At 40.3% G+C, this 12,774-nt stretch overlaps 1 protein-coding gene across 4 annotated transcripts in view; it reads right to left on the bottom strand.

Annotated features, from left to right (window-relative positions):
- Nucleotides 1-12,774, bottom strand: part of PRKG1 (protein kinase cGMP-dependent 1) — a 496,774-nt gene that overhangs the window by 204,060 nt on the left and 279,940 nt on the right. For all 4 annotated transcript variants that reach the window (XM_064513567.1, XM_026097420.2, XM_026097419.2 and 1 more), the window contains exon 4: nt 2,431-2,536. In XM_064513567.1, the coding sequence (XP_064369637.1) occupies nt 2,431-2,536 (106 nt within the window). The remainder of the gene's footprint in view (nt 1-2,430; nt 2,537-12,774) is intronic.

The raw sequence follows: 12,774 nt of genomic DNA, 5'->3' as shown, positions 1-12,774 counted from the left end.
GAACAAAACCAAAATACAATGAGTTCTACACCATGAAAAAGAGGATGTTCACTTGCTCCACACTCCAATGTGCTGTAGTTGATTTATATAAAACAAAAGATTTATCTCAGCTTCTATAAGCCTACGTGAACTACGTACTACAGATACACCGTTCATGTGGACTGTGATGCCTTAAGTGGGTACCAGAACACCTGGGCCAATATTGTTTCCTTCTGCGCTTCTCAAGTCGAGAAAATAGGCTGCACTATTTTCTAAATTAATGGATGGAACATCTTCTGGTGGCCTCAGAAACATGAGCATACCCTCGGTGGAGGGAAAACACCAGGAGCCACCATCAAAATCGAGGAAAAGGAACCATGCTATGCAATGGCACAGAGTCCTTGGAGCAACCTGGGATGCAGCCTTCTGGCACAGCATCCGTTGGGAGGGCAGGCTTGGATTTCTCAACTAAGCAATGTGCTTTTTCTGTTTTCCTTGCGGTATGCAGGAGAAAGGGCTGGGATAGGCATTCTCCGGACATAAAAGGATGAAACTAAGGAAAAAAGAGCTGACCTGCATCATCAACATGTTCCTTCAAAGGAAAAATCCAGCAGGACCACAAATACCGGCCAAAGGGGTAACAACCCTTGGAACGAATACGTGGAACCGAGGTGATCCTAGGGATCAGACTGCCACTGCTTTCAGCAAGAGGAATGAGAAAAGACGAATACTTTCATTTTGCCCCCCAAAGCTACATTTCCATCACACTTAGCTGGCAGGTGAAAATGAGTTATTGAGAGGGTGACTGTTGTGTTTCTGTGACTAATGACAAGGTTACAAAGTGCAACTTTTTTACAGCACTGCAAAGAGAAAATAACGCTTTCCAACCACACTGACTTTTCTATGAACAGGTTCCACTTATGTCTTTATAAGAAAACTCTGCTATGTTTGATTTCTTAACAGGAGCATTTTCATTCACTTATTAATAAGAGAAAGAAAACAAAGCCAAAGAGGATGATCAACAACTGATACACTCCCTTGATTTCAAATTTAATGCATGTTTTTTTCCTTAAAAGCATTGAGCAGGGAGGCCTCCTTAAAAATGAGCATTTAATGTGTCATTAACATGAAAAATTGAATTTATATCGCACTTTAGACAGCTATTGGCATACAGAGGAAAAACAGGGGGGAAATGATGTTTTATAACAAAAACCATGCAACTAGCTTGGCCCGCACTACAGTTGGGGGCCATGAAGAAACATTTTCCCAAACTGAAACTGCACGATTGCAATAAAAAGATATCTCCTTGCTTTTAGCATTTCTAATGGGTATTCAAACACAGCCTCACACACTGTAACAGGCTGTGACCAAGAAGCTCAGGCACAGGGGGAGAAAACTATTCTCCATTTTTTCCTTGCACCGTTGGCCTTAAAATTAAAGCCGGGCAGGCTCTGTGCAATCTGCATCCAAATTAATCTTGACAATCTTCTAGAAAATCTCTATTAAAGCTCAAAGCTTAAGAGCTTAACGCGTGCATAGCTCCTGCTTTGAATGAGAGCCAGAAGCCCTCGCCCCCAGAGCTGAGCTTATATTCACTTCTTGGTTTAAGTCACCAAGGGGCAGGAAAGCCGATGCTTGCTAACATTTGGATGCACGATTTTTTTGAACGCTTCCAGCACAGCGACAGGGTGTTTTGTTTTCTGCTATTTTGGCACTTCTGGTTTTGTGGTCTTTTGCATCAACATTTTTGGTATTAAATATGAATATTACTGTGTTTGATATTTTGTATTGCTTCTGCTAACATGAAATGTATCCAATTCTTTATTGCTAGGGTATGCTTGAGTTATTGGGATGTTATACATAGCTTCAACAAGGAAGCTTCATCATGATTTGAGATGGTGGCACTAACTGAACAAAACCTGAGAGATTAAACTCAGATTTAAGGAATGAGAGACCTCACTTCATGTGTCTCCTGTTAGTCATCCATATCTTATAGAAACCTACAGCTTGGGTTTCACTAGGAACTTGCATTTTGCCTCGGATTTCAGGTACAAAAACGCACTTCCCATGGACTTGCTTCTAGACCACTTTACAAATCAGATTTTTCCCTAGGGAGTCGTTTATTTTTTGACGGCTATTTCTGTGATAAGGGAAGCTTTGAATGACTCATATTAAGGTTTTTTTCTTTTCTTTTCTGTGCAGCCTGCGGTTTGATACCCCGAGGATGTATTCCTCTTTGCAAACGAATTACTTGCAATGAGAGCGAGACTAAACAGCAGTAAAACTACTCCTGACCGTCCTCCTTGCTGTGGGACATGGCTTACAGAGAGTTAAACAGCAAATAAAAAGCGACGAAAAGAAAGCAACCAAATACTGCACTCACAAAAAAGCCAAAGCTGCGGGACGGCAGTTTTACTGTATTTTTTTTAATAAAGTAAACAAGTGTCCTACCTTTTTAAAAATTCCATATACTCAGTATGCTTGATAAGGCCTGTCCTCATCATTATTGTTTGAAAACATTGCCGATCAATAGCCCAAAGTTTCACATTTACGAGAGCTGGAGGGAAAAAAAAAGAAGAAGAAGAAGAAGACAAGGGGAAAATTTAATTAGCAAATTTGAAAAACCCGTTGCGAACTGCAGAGTCTTCAGGAGAAAGCATGAAAATGGGTACACACCTCAAAACCTTAATGAAAGTTTAATCTGTGGGATAACAGACTAAGCACGCGCTGAAATGATCCAAAATAGGTATCAAACTTTATATTACGTTTTAGCTATAGCGCATGGGCTTTGGATATATTGCCCAAGAACGACTGTGCCACTGAGATGCAAAGTCGTCAAGGCAGGCTGTTCTCATTGACCTCGGGAGGTTTTCAAGACCCAAATCCTGTTATATCCTAATAATTGAATATGCACCGATTTCTGAGGGTTTGAACTGTGTTTTTTTTTCCAACTTTGGTTTTCATGTCTCCGCTGTACTATATATTAGACCATATATTTTTAAAGTGGGAGACTCACTGTAAGTATGTAAAAACAAAAGTAACAGGTCAATATTGCATAAATTAGAGAAGAATGTGCAAAGAGAAGCAAACAGTATCTTGTAGATTGAAAGCACAAAATCCAAAATGTTCCAGAATATCAACTCAGATATGGCTTAGACATTTGCATTAATTATGAATGTTTTCATACATAATGTTTCTGATGGGGTTCCTCCTTAGAGAAACAGTTTAAATAAACAAAACTGCTCTAAAGACTACTGAATTTGCTATTTTTTTTTCAGAAAGTAATTGCAATAAATTTCATCCCTATATTCCATTTCACTACAGGAAACAGAAATGAGAAAAAAAAACAGTTTCAGAAAAATATTTACAGATAGTCTCATGAACAAAACTCATAAAATTACTTTGCTTCTATTTGCTAGTCCACAAACACTCTGATTAATGAGTATTTTTTATCCATAACAACATTTGCAGGAAGCAAAACCTTGAAAGTGCAAATTCAATTTTTTCTTCTTAAAATGGCATTGCAAAACTAAATGAAGGTACTGTATCATGTGAAGCCTCTTCTATGTTTCAAAACAGAAGTGTGAGGAGCTGTTCCAAGGTATTTTTGAGAACTGCTTTTAGTTTTACAATCAAACTGATAGCAAAGTATGACCTATTTGCAGAAGAGACCACTAATATGAATGTGACCTCTATTTTTCTGTTACTATCCTGTGCAAAATAAGCTTTTTAATTGACTTTTAGATGACTTCTATTCTAGAAGAAGACACAAATCTAATTCAACTGGGCAAGAGGGAGAAAAAACTGAGAAGGAAAGCCTCCTTCTCCTGCATTTGCTGCTGTTCATACAGGGAATGTGAAAATAATGAATGAAATATAGTTTATGCATTTTTTTCTTTGGATTAGAATATCCCAGAGTGTCACTGTGCCCTACCATGACCGCACCTTTCCGTCTTACTAGTTCATTAGAAATATTTTTTTACTGATATTTTTTACCATGAACACACCTTACTGTCTTCCCAGTTCATTAGAAATAACTTTTTACCAATATTTTTTACCATGAACACACCTTAGTGTCTTCCTCGCTCATTAGAACTATTTTTTTCAATTACATCCGCTCTTCAGTGTGAAATTAATGCTTTTGCCTGTATTTCTTTCAAACAATCCCTGTATCAAAAGCAGAACTGTTAAGCTGCCACCACCAGCTGAGTAAGGTCGGGAGACAGCAAATAGTTAAATTCACTTTTTTCCCCCCCTATTGTCATGTAATTCAAAATTTTTTAAAAAAAGAAAATGACTAAGAAATCAATAAGTCAAAACCGTGGTTTCTGACCCTCCTTGTCCACTTAATTACTTGGCTGTAAATTGTCCTCTCTTTGCCAAATACAGTGGCAATTCTTTAATTAAAGCTATCTACCCTGACGAGTTACTGCCGAGCCCAAGCAAGTGGTGTGAACTGTCGGGATGACAACTCAGCCTCACTTAAAAGCAGAGATCAAAGGGATTTTCTAGGTTAAGTTTAGCGACGATGGAGGTCAAGTTTCTGAAGGGTGATGCAACCTTCTTAGTGTACAGATAGCCGTGACGGGAGTTTTGTAAGGCTATTCAATAATATAAAATACAATACCACAATCAAAGTGGCTAGATTGCAGTTTATTCCCCAATTAAAGTTTATTGGCCCTTTTACACTTTTCCGAACTAAAATGTTACAATTACCAATCCGTTCTATCTTTCCACCCGCTCGTATTTCGAGGCAAGCATCGAAGCAGAGATGGCCGTTACAAGCAGAGGGGTACTTCGATTTCCAAATCACACCTCCAAATGCGAGAAAGCGGCTTTTGCTTTCCATGGAGTTAATGGTTTAGCAGAAGTGCTACCTCAGATATCACTGGACCTGCTAAAATTGCTTAGATGATATCACCCTCGCGTTTTTAGGAGCCTCGGACCCACAAACGAGGGTATTGCACAGCGCTCTGCAGCCCGCGGTAATTTCAGAGTACGACTAATTGCGTATTAGAGATGAGCAAACCTACAAAAATGAGGATTCAAGTGCGAGCCCCGAACAAAGGCTATGGATAATTAGAAAAATACAGTTCAAGAACAGAGGTTTTAAATCAACCTCAGCCAAACCATAGTTTCTCGCGCTTTCCGACAAGATATCCTTTGAGAAACAGATTCATTTGAATCTGAAACCCCAGATGAAAGCTTTGGGTTGCCAGGACCGAAATCAAAGGCCAGGCCGGCGCACGCTGTTGCAAGACGCTCCTGAGCAAATAGGAAAGAAGAGCAAGAATCAGAGCAAAGGAACCAGGATTTCACAGGTCAAAACTGGAGAGTGGAAAAAAAATAAGTGCATATACTTCATTATTGCAGCGCAGAAGCACAAGCCTGAAGGACTCAGCAGCTCCGATCCTCTCTGATGGTCTTCTTCCTGCCCAAGTAAGGGCGTGCTTTAACGCAACTATGGACGACGCTTGACTTGAGCATAAGTGTTACCAATTAAAGAGTTTATAGGAGAGCAGCATAGCCGGTGCTGAGATGTGCACCCATGCCCTGATGGGGCAGAGCACAGAAACGACTGACTTGGAGCCAAAGCATTAATGAACTACTGTTGATAAGACCATCCTCTCCCAGGCTTAAGTCTCTTGCTTTAGGGGACACTTCTTACAGCGCTGTTGTGTCCCCCAGCCTGTTGCAGGCCAGCTACAAGGAGATGACGGCTCAAATAGGTGCATTACATCAAAATGAAACTAAATACCTGGCCAAGGAGTATTGCAATATTTTAGCGGCTTTCCAAGTTTTCATCTGCTCAATGAAGCTTTTCGCAGCTTTTCAAGGCTCACTGAGCGAATCATTCCCGGCTAAGGCGCTAGCTGGATGTCTTATTGGACCTGCAACGCTTTATTGCCTTGCACAGCGGGCAGAATTCACGACCTCCCTTCTGCTTTTAGCCTATTTTATTCACATGACTGCTTGCTTATTTGCCTAGGAAACCCTCAGGCAAATAAACAGTGGCACCTTGGTGGCCTTAGGGTCTTTCCAGCAGCAACTGGAAGTCAAATTTTCCCATAAACTTAAGCAGCGCCTCACGTTTGTTCAGTTCTCATGGGGATTATTGCAAGAAATCACTTCCAGCGAGAACACGTTCAGTCCCCCTTCCTTGCGTTTCGTAGTTTGTATTTTATAAAATAAGGATGGAAAGCATATGTGCGTATTTAAATAAACAGAAAGGCCACGTTGAGTTATTCTGCTCCTCCAGGTACATCCTGAACCGTGAGCAAACCGCCAGCGGGCTCCTTTTCGGGATGCGGCACGGAGCAAGGCGGAGATGCTGCATGCATCCGGTCAGCCAACAACTAGCACGGTTTAGAGCCATGTGCCAAACTAAGAGTTTTTCTGTCGTTTGTGCTACTGTTTAAAATCAAACTAACCTTCAAAAATGAAAAAAAAAATCTGCAGAAGCTGCTGGCATTTCACTTTTTTGCAGTCTTGGCGCAGAGCTGTAGCTTTTCCTCGCACACCAAGGGAGGCACAGGAATTAAAGAAAAAATATATACATCAAAAAAACAACAAAAAAAAACCAGCAAAGACTTGTAGCAGGCCTAAAATGATCCTAACGATGGGGTACAGGATGATTTTAAGTACTATAAGAGCACAACGCACAGACTTCCCTGAACTATGTTGCTTCCTTGGAGCACAGAGGGTAGGTAACTGCTGTTCAAAGGGCACAAGTGCTTGAATACTTGGCTCCTTTTCAGGTCATAAATAAAACTAATTGCTTATTTGGATCTGCGCGATCTTGCCATAAAAGAGAGCCACTCCTTTGCCATGGATACTGCACTGAAGGGCGAAACGACGGCGCTGATCTGGAGCCAAACGCACACACATTTGCCAGTCTCACGGCTGAGCTCTGAAAATATCATCAGTCCACTTAAAAACGAAATAAAAATACGCATCTTTAAAAAGCAGTCCTGTTAGTCTGCTATCTCACTTGCACAAATAGTTGCTAGTTTAAAAACCGGGAGGGTGGTGAGCTTGGCTTACTGATAAAACTCTGGAAGCTATCGGGGAGATGTAAGAGGTTATAGGAATATTAGCATTTGCTATATATATATGTATTTTTTTTCCACTCCCCTCAATTTGGTCCAAAATTTTTCTGCCTCAGGATGAATTTTTACAGCAGGTTTCCGCTAAAGGAGTTAATCAAGCTGCTACCAGGCAAAAGATTTGGTATCAACAGATATGGGATGTACGATACGCTCTTTCAATACGCATTTTTAATTGAAGCGGGAAACGTGAAGAAGCTCAAGAATTTGGCACACGCAGTGCAGGAATGGCACTCGTAGGGAAGATGTACCCTATATCTGGAATATTTGTCATTCAAAGAGAGCTAAAATATCATTATAAAGCTCAGAGGAGGACCCTGCTCTCCAGCCAGCCTGTGCGCATCAGCTCTAACTCATCTTCCAAGTCTCCTGGCAGATGATTTTGGATGCTCACCTGCACATGTTGTAGGTACAGATAAAATACTCAGCAGTTTACACAGGAGATTAACCCTTCCTCTTCTCAAAACTACATGCTGTTTACACCGCTAAAGTACGAGTTGGTCCTGAATCGCATTTTGCAATCTCAAAACCATGTATTCTTACCACCAAATTGCTAAAACGTTAACAAATAGAATAACGGGTAAGTACCAGAATCGCATTACTTTCTAAAGAAGTGTTTTGCCACTATTTAAGCACCGGTCTCAGTGATGCTGGATACATTTGTATTATGTGAGGTGGCAACACAGCAGGATGGGCACGATTCAATAAAAGTTGCTTGAGATAGTTTTGTTTTCTCCATAATAAACTATGGAGACCCAGGATATTCTAGAGAACGGCACACATTTTATATACGAATGAAATAAGCCTGGAAAAGAGCAGACATGACCAAGAAAAGAAACCGATAAAAAATGGTTAGGAACAAAACCTAATAGGTATATATAAAAAAAGCAAGCAGAACTCTGAACTGATCCCTACTGGCACTGCTGTAAGTCAAAGGGGGAGGACGCAGTGGCTCTCAAAAAAGCATATGAAAACAAATGATTTTTTATATAACAGAGAGCATACATGGAAGATATGAAGTTTCCTAATGAGCTTTCAGAAAATCCAGCTGAAGCCTATTAATTGCACAACTGTACAGTAGCTTCCTCGGCTAATGAAATATTGCAGTCATTCTGTAGAAACGACTTGGTGGATGTTACAATCACAATCAGTCCGTCTTTAGCAATAAAATAGCAAAGAGAATAACGCAGTTGATGTTTAAGTAGAGTAACAGAACCTATCATGGGTTTTAAGGTGTTTTCAGTATGTCGCGCTGGGCAGCTGGGCTGTCCCCTTCTCCCGCTGAAGCTGCTGATGCAAAAAAAGGGTCTATTTAAATGTAAAAAAGAAGAACCAATTCATTTGTTAGGCTCTTATTCCTTGAAGGAAAGGATGCACTGAGTGTCTGAAGGAAACTGAGGGAAGACTTTTCCCATCTGCTACCGCTTCCTTGGCAGTACAGGTGGGTTGTCCTCTTTTTGATTCAGAGGGAAGAACTTTCCCCAAACCCACCTCAAATTCACACAGTGCTAATCATGGAGGTCTTGACTTTTATTATTCATATATATATGTATATACATATACACACACACACACATATATATTTAATACGTGTGATCTCTCCTGGCTTCTGAAAATCCAGAGTCAGAGTGGCAGTGGACTATGTAAAAAGAAATGATAACTTGAGTACTACCAACTTGCGGAAGCCCTGAGGCTCTTGTAAAGCTTAAAGCCAAGCATTCATTGACCTCAACGGAGAGGATTTCTTTCTTACTCGTTCATCATACAGCTTACAACGCGGAAAACCCTTATACTTAAGATCTGACAAGATTTATCTACCAGTGCTGAGTACAGTAATCTTTATTACATACCACTTAAGAGCCCAGGACTTTCTTGGCCAGAACAGTGAAGCGTGTCATCCAACCTTCTGCCTTAAAAACCACCTCTACCCAACGCTTCAAGTACAAGATGCCTCCTAATGATTTTTCCTGGAGTAACCCCATCGTGAGTGTTTTATTAATTTAAGACTCAGGTTTTGGCTGAGGGCGTGTGCCGTTGTTTGTTTGGATCTAACATAACTAGCACTGTTCCTGTGTCCCCCCACAAAATATCTCAGTCCTCTGTGAAGACTCATAACTTCTTGGTCTTAATAAGACCTTGTGACAAGGATTAATTCTGTCTTATGCAAGTCTTTCATTGTATCAGGCTTTTCTCTTTGAACTTCAAAGCATGTCCATATAATTTCTATTATGAAAAATGAAGATATCCTAATATGCTGTCTTTAAACAAACCATTATTTTACATAAGCTTTATTATGTCATCTCTTAGTAATCTCTTCTGTATAAATATAGTAGTAGTCTTTTTAAATTTCTACCATACAGAAGTATTTCTAGGTTTTTAATTAAACTTCCCTTGTACGACAAAAAGCTCACAAAATATTTAAGACGTTGTATCTGGTACGGTATTAAATGTTCATATAAAAGATGAAAGCTGAAATAGTTCCTTAAAGCAGTTTACAAAGAATGTATTCAGAATGATTTGAAACCCACCAAAATGCTTTCAAGTAGCGTTTTAAGTTTAACGGGAAGTGGTCTGGGTTGGCAAGACTAAGAGACACCCAAGGAGGGTCTAATGCAGGGCAGAAGCTTAAAACCTACTTGCTCAAATAACTTTTTTAATGCAGCAAACACAGAGAACTCCTTGATGTCGGTGAACTTCTGAAGAGGCATTGGAGCAAAATGCATGGAATTATTAGAAGAAGGAAAAAAGGAAAAAACAAACCAGGTTTCTCATGGGGTGTGAGACTCAGCTGGACAAATATCACCACCTCAGCATGCCATGAACATAAAACCATTACAGAGAAATCCTGTTTCTTAAGAGTAATGAGCAAAGTAATATATTCACATTTTAAAGGGAACTACAAATCAGTTTTACTCACTGCCTAAAGGGCCCCCAAGAACAACAACAAAAAGATTAATATAACCAATTAAAGGAAATACCTTAAGACCGCCCTAATTTAGCAGGGAATCAATGGATAAATGAAGAATTAAGCTTGGGGCAGCATTTAAAAGCAACAGCAAAAGAAAACAGAGATGAGGCACCTCAGATGGATGCTGCAGCAGGGAAACCAATGTCCTGCAGCACAGCGGGGGCCGTGCTGTGGATCCGGGATTCGGGAAGGATGGAGCTGGTGCGCTGCTACCAAAAAACGGGTTCTGCAAGCATAAGCTGCTGGGTTTCTTCAAGTTGTAAAAGCAGCACAAACTTCTGCTCGGAGAACCTCTCTTATACGTCATATCTCAAGATGACACCCCAAAAAACAATCTTGGGAAGTGCTTGGCTAGTTAGGAAAACAGCAAATGCAACGAGTGGGCGTGCAAATAAAAACCAACAGGGCAGAACCTGGGATTAATTTTTAAGATGAACTCGCCAGTTCCGAATTAGTTTGATCATTCTTAGGGAGCAAAAGATTAAATAAATGATGAAAGCGAGTAGGCGGTATTCTGAAGGGACACACGCCTGAACACGGTAATAGGCTTGAGCATTTTGAAAACGATTGGAAAATGCACCAGAGAGCTCAAAGCCTGTTTGCAAGAAAATGTTGCTTTAAGGATATACAGCTAGCAGATAATGTCTGCTTGTTAAAATAAGTGCACAGGCAAGGCCTTTTCTAAAAAAGAAAGCCAAAGAACTTTATAAGCAATAACTGTGCCTTGCAGTGATAAAGCATTACGTATCGATTTCATTGGAAAAATGAAGTGTCTCTACCACGGTCCGTAAAAAGCTTTGATCCAGGTCTCCGGACTCGTAATTCATAGTCTCCCAGCTAGACCTGCCCATCTTTCCACCTCCAAGGCACCTATTAGTCCTTTCCTTACTCCTTCATTCCACAAGGTAATGCCCACACCGAAAACCGGGCAGAATTGGTCCACATTTTCCATTCAGAGTTATCAAAACTGGTTTTGCAAGGAAGACCTTTTTATTTTTTAAGAGTTATTTGCACATAACAAAATTCAGGATACCTTCTAAATAGTATTAAACCATTCTTTCCCTGCCTTTTTTTTTTCCTGCCCAGCTCTAGGTGCTATTTGGGCACTTTTAATGCAAAAAGTAGCGAGTACAGCCAACTTCCTATAAAGCTCATCCGACCGGACAGAGCAGCGTGAAGCCATGTGGAAATCCATTTACCCAGCCAGACACCTTCACTTATAATGCTGCACTGCGGGATGCTTTTATTCATGAATAATAACAATAAGGCTTGAGCAAGTGCCACTATGCCTTCAACAGGTACGGCTAATTGGCAATGGACACTTTTTTGACAAGACGCTTTATTGATTTAAAAAAGAAATTATTCTAATTAAAGCTGCAAGAGTTTATGAAATTAGAGTAGAGAATAGTTCTTTTTTTTCCTCTGTCTAACAAGTGTAATACTTTTCTCAGCTCTGCTATGCATAAAAACTCTTTACAGAGCCAATATATAGAGTCTGATGCAGGAACTAATGGGATCCCCAGGGTCCTGTTCACGTTTTCCTGCGTCTTCCTTTCTAATACTGTCGCTCCTGGGATGCATCGTAAAGTTAAGACCTGCATAGCAATGTCCATAGTAGGTTTGGCTCCAAATTTTGTAAAAGGAGGGCGACACCGCTATGTCTTTGAGCTATTTCTCAGCTGTGTGTTTTATAGAAGGACTTTTGTCATATATTCTTACTTTTTATGTACAGATCAAGCGCATGCGTGTAGCATTTATTTTTCTTCTGAGCATCGGAGCTGTGCACTGGGACTTTTGTTATTAAAACTTAAAACCCGTGCTGTTACACTGATGCAAAAATACAAATACAAAGAAAAACCCATAAACGGGGCTGTCTGTATAAAAGCAGAGGAATGCAAAGAATTATTTTGTGCTACTTGGTGCTATTAGCAGAGCAAATTAAACCGATAGCAATCTTATTCTACTAAGCAAAATGACACGCGTATAAAGGCAGGATGAATTTTTGCATTGCTACATGTAGGCAGACTGTACAGTATTAAGCGAAGGAATAAATTATTCTCTGAAGTGTCATATCAAGTGTGATAGCCGAGCCCTATAATTCAGTGTCTAGCAAGGGCCTTGGCACTTCATTGTAAAAATGGAAATATTCCCAATGTTTGAGATATTTACACTTCTCTCATTCCTAAATAATAAACACATGGAGATAAGGCAGAAGGCTCCAGGGAATATCCAATTAGGATATTCATTTCCTAGAAAATAAAGACCATCTTTCCATTTCCATTTAAGCTCCAGACTTCTCCTGGAGTTTTCCTACTCCATACACTTCTCCCCACTTCCTAGAGACCCAGGGTGCGGAGACGCTGCCTCTCACCAACCCTTTCAGCTCCCACCCCACGGGGCAAGTTGCAGACCAAGTCTGGAAAAATCATTTTCATGATGGTGGGAAGTCCAGAAAAATTCCTATTTTTGTTGCAATGGTGGGAAGGGAAGCAGATAAGCACAGCGTAAGCCCAGTGACACCCCATCCAGATGGTATCTAGGATATCGTCCTGGAGAAGTGCAGAAGACCCAAAGACAGACCCTCACCGTGGGACACGACACGCACCCACAAAGAAGGGTATTGAGGAGTAACTGAATCACACGACAAGAAAACATTGCTCTAATTCCTCATCTGAGCCATGACTTTGAGCTGTGACTCAAATATTATCTCTTCCTTTACAT

This window comes from Dromaius novaehollandiae, chromosome 6, assembly GCF_036370855.1.
Source record: "Dromaius novaehollandiae isolate bDroNov1 chromosome 6, bDroNov1.hap1, whole genome shotgun sequence".
Lineage (NCBI taxonomy): Eukaryota > Metazoa > Chordata > Aves > Casuariiformes > Dromaiidae > Dromaius > Dromaius novaehollandiae.
The sequence above is the reverse complement of the archived record's forward strand: the minus strand, read 5'-3'. Positions and strand labels throughout refer to the sequence as shown.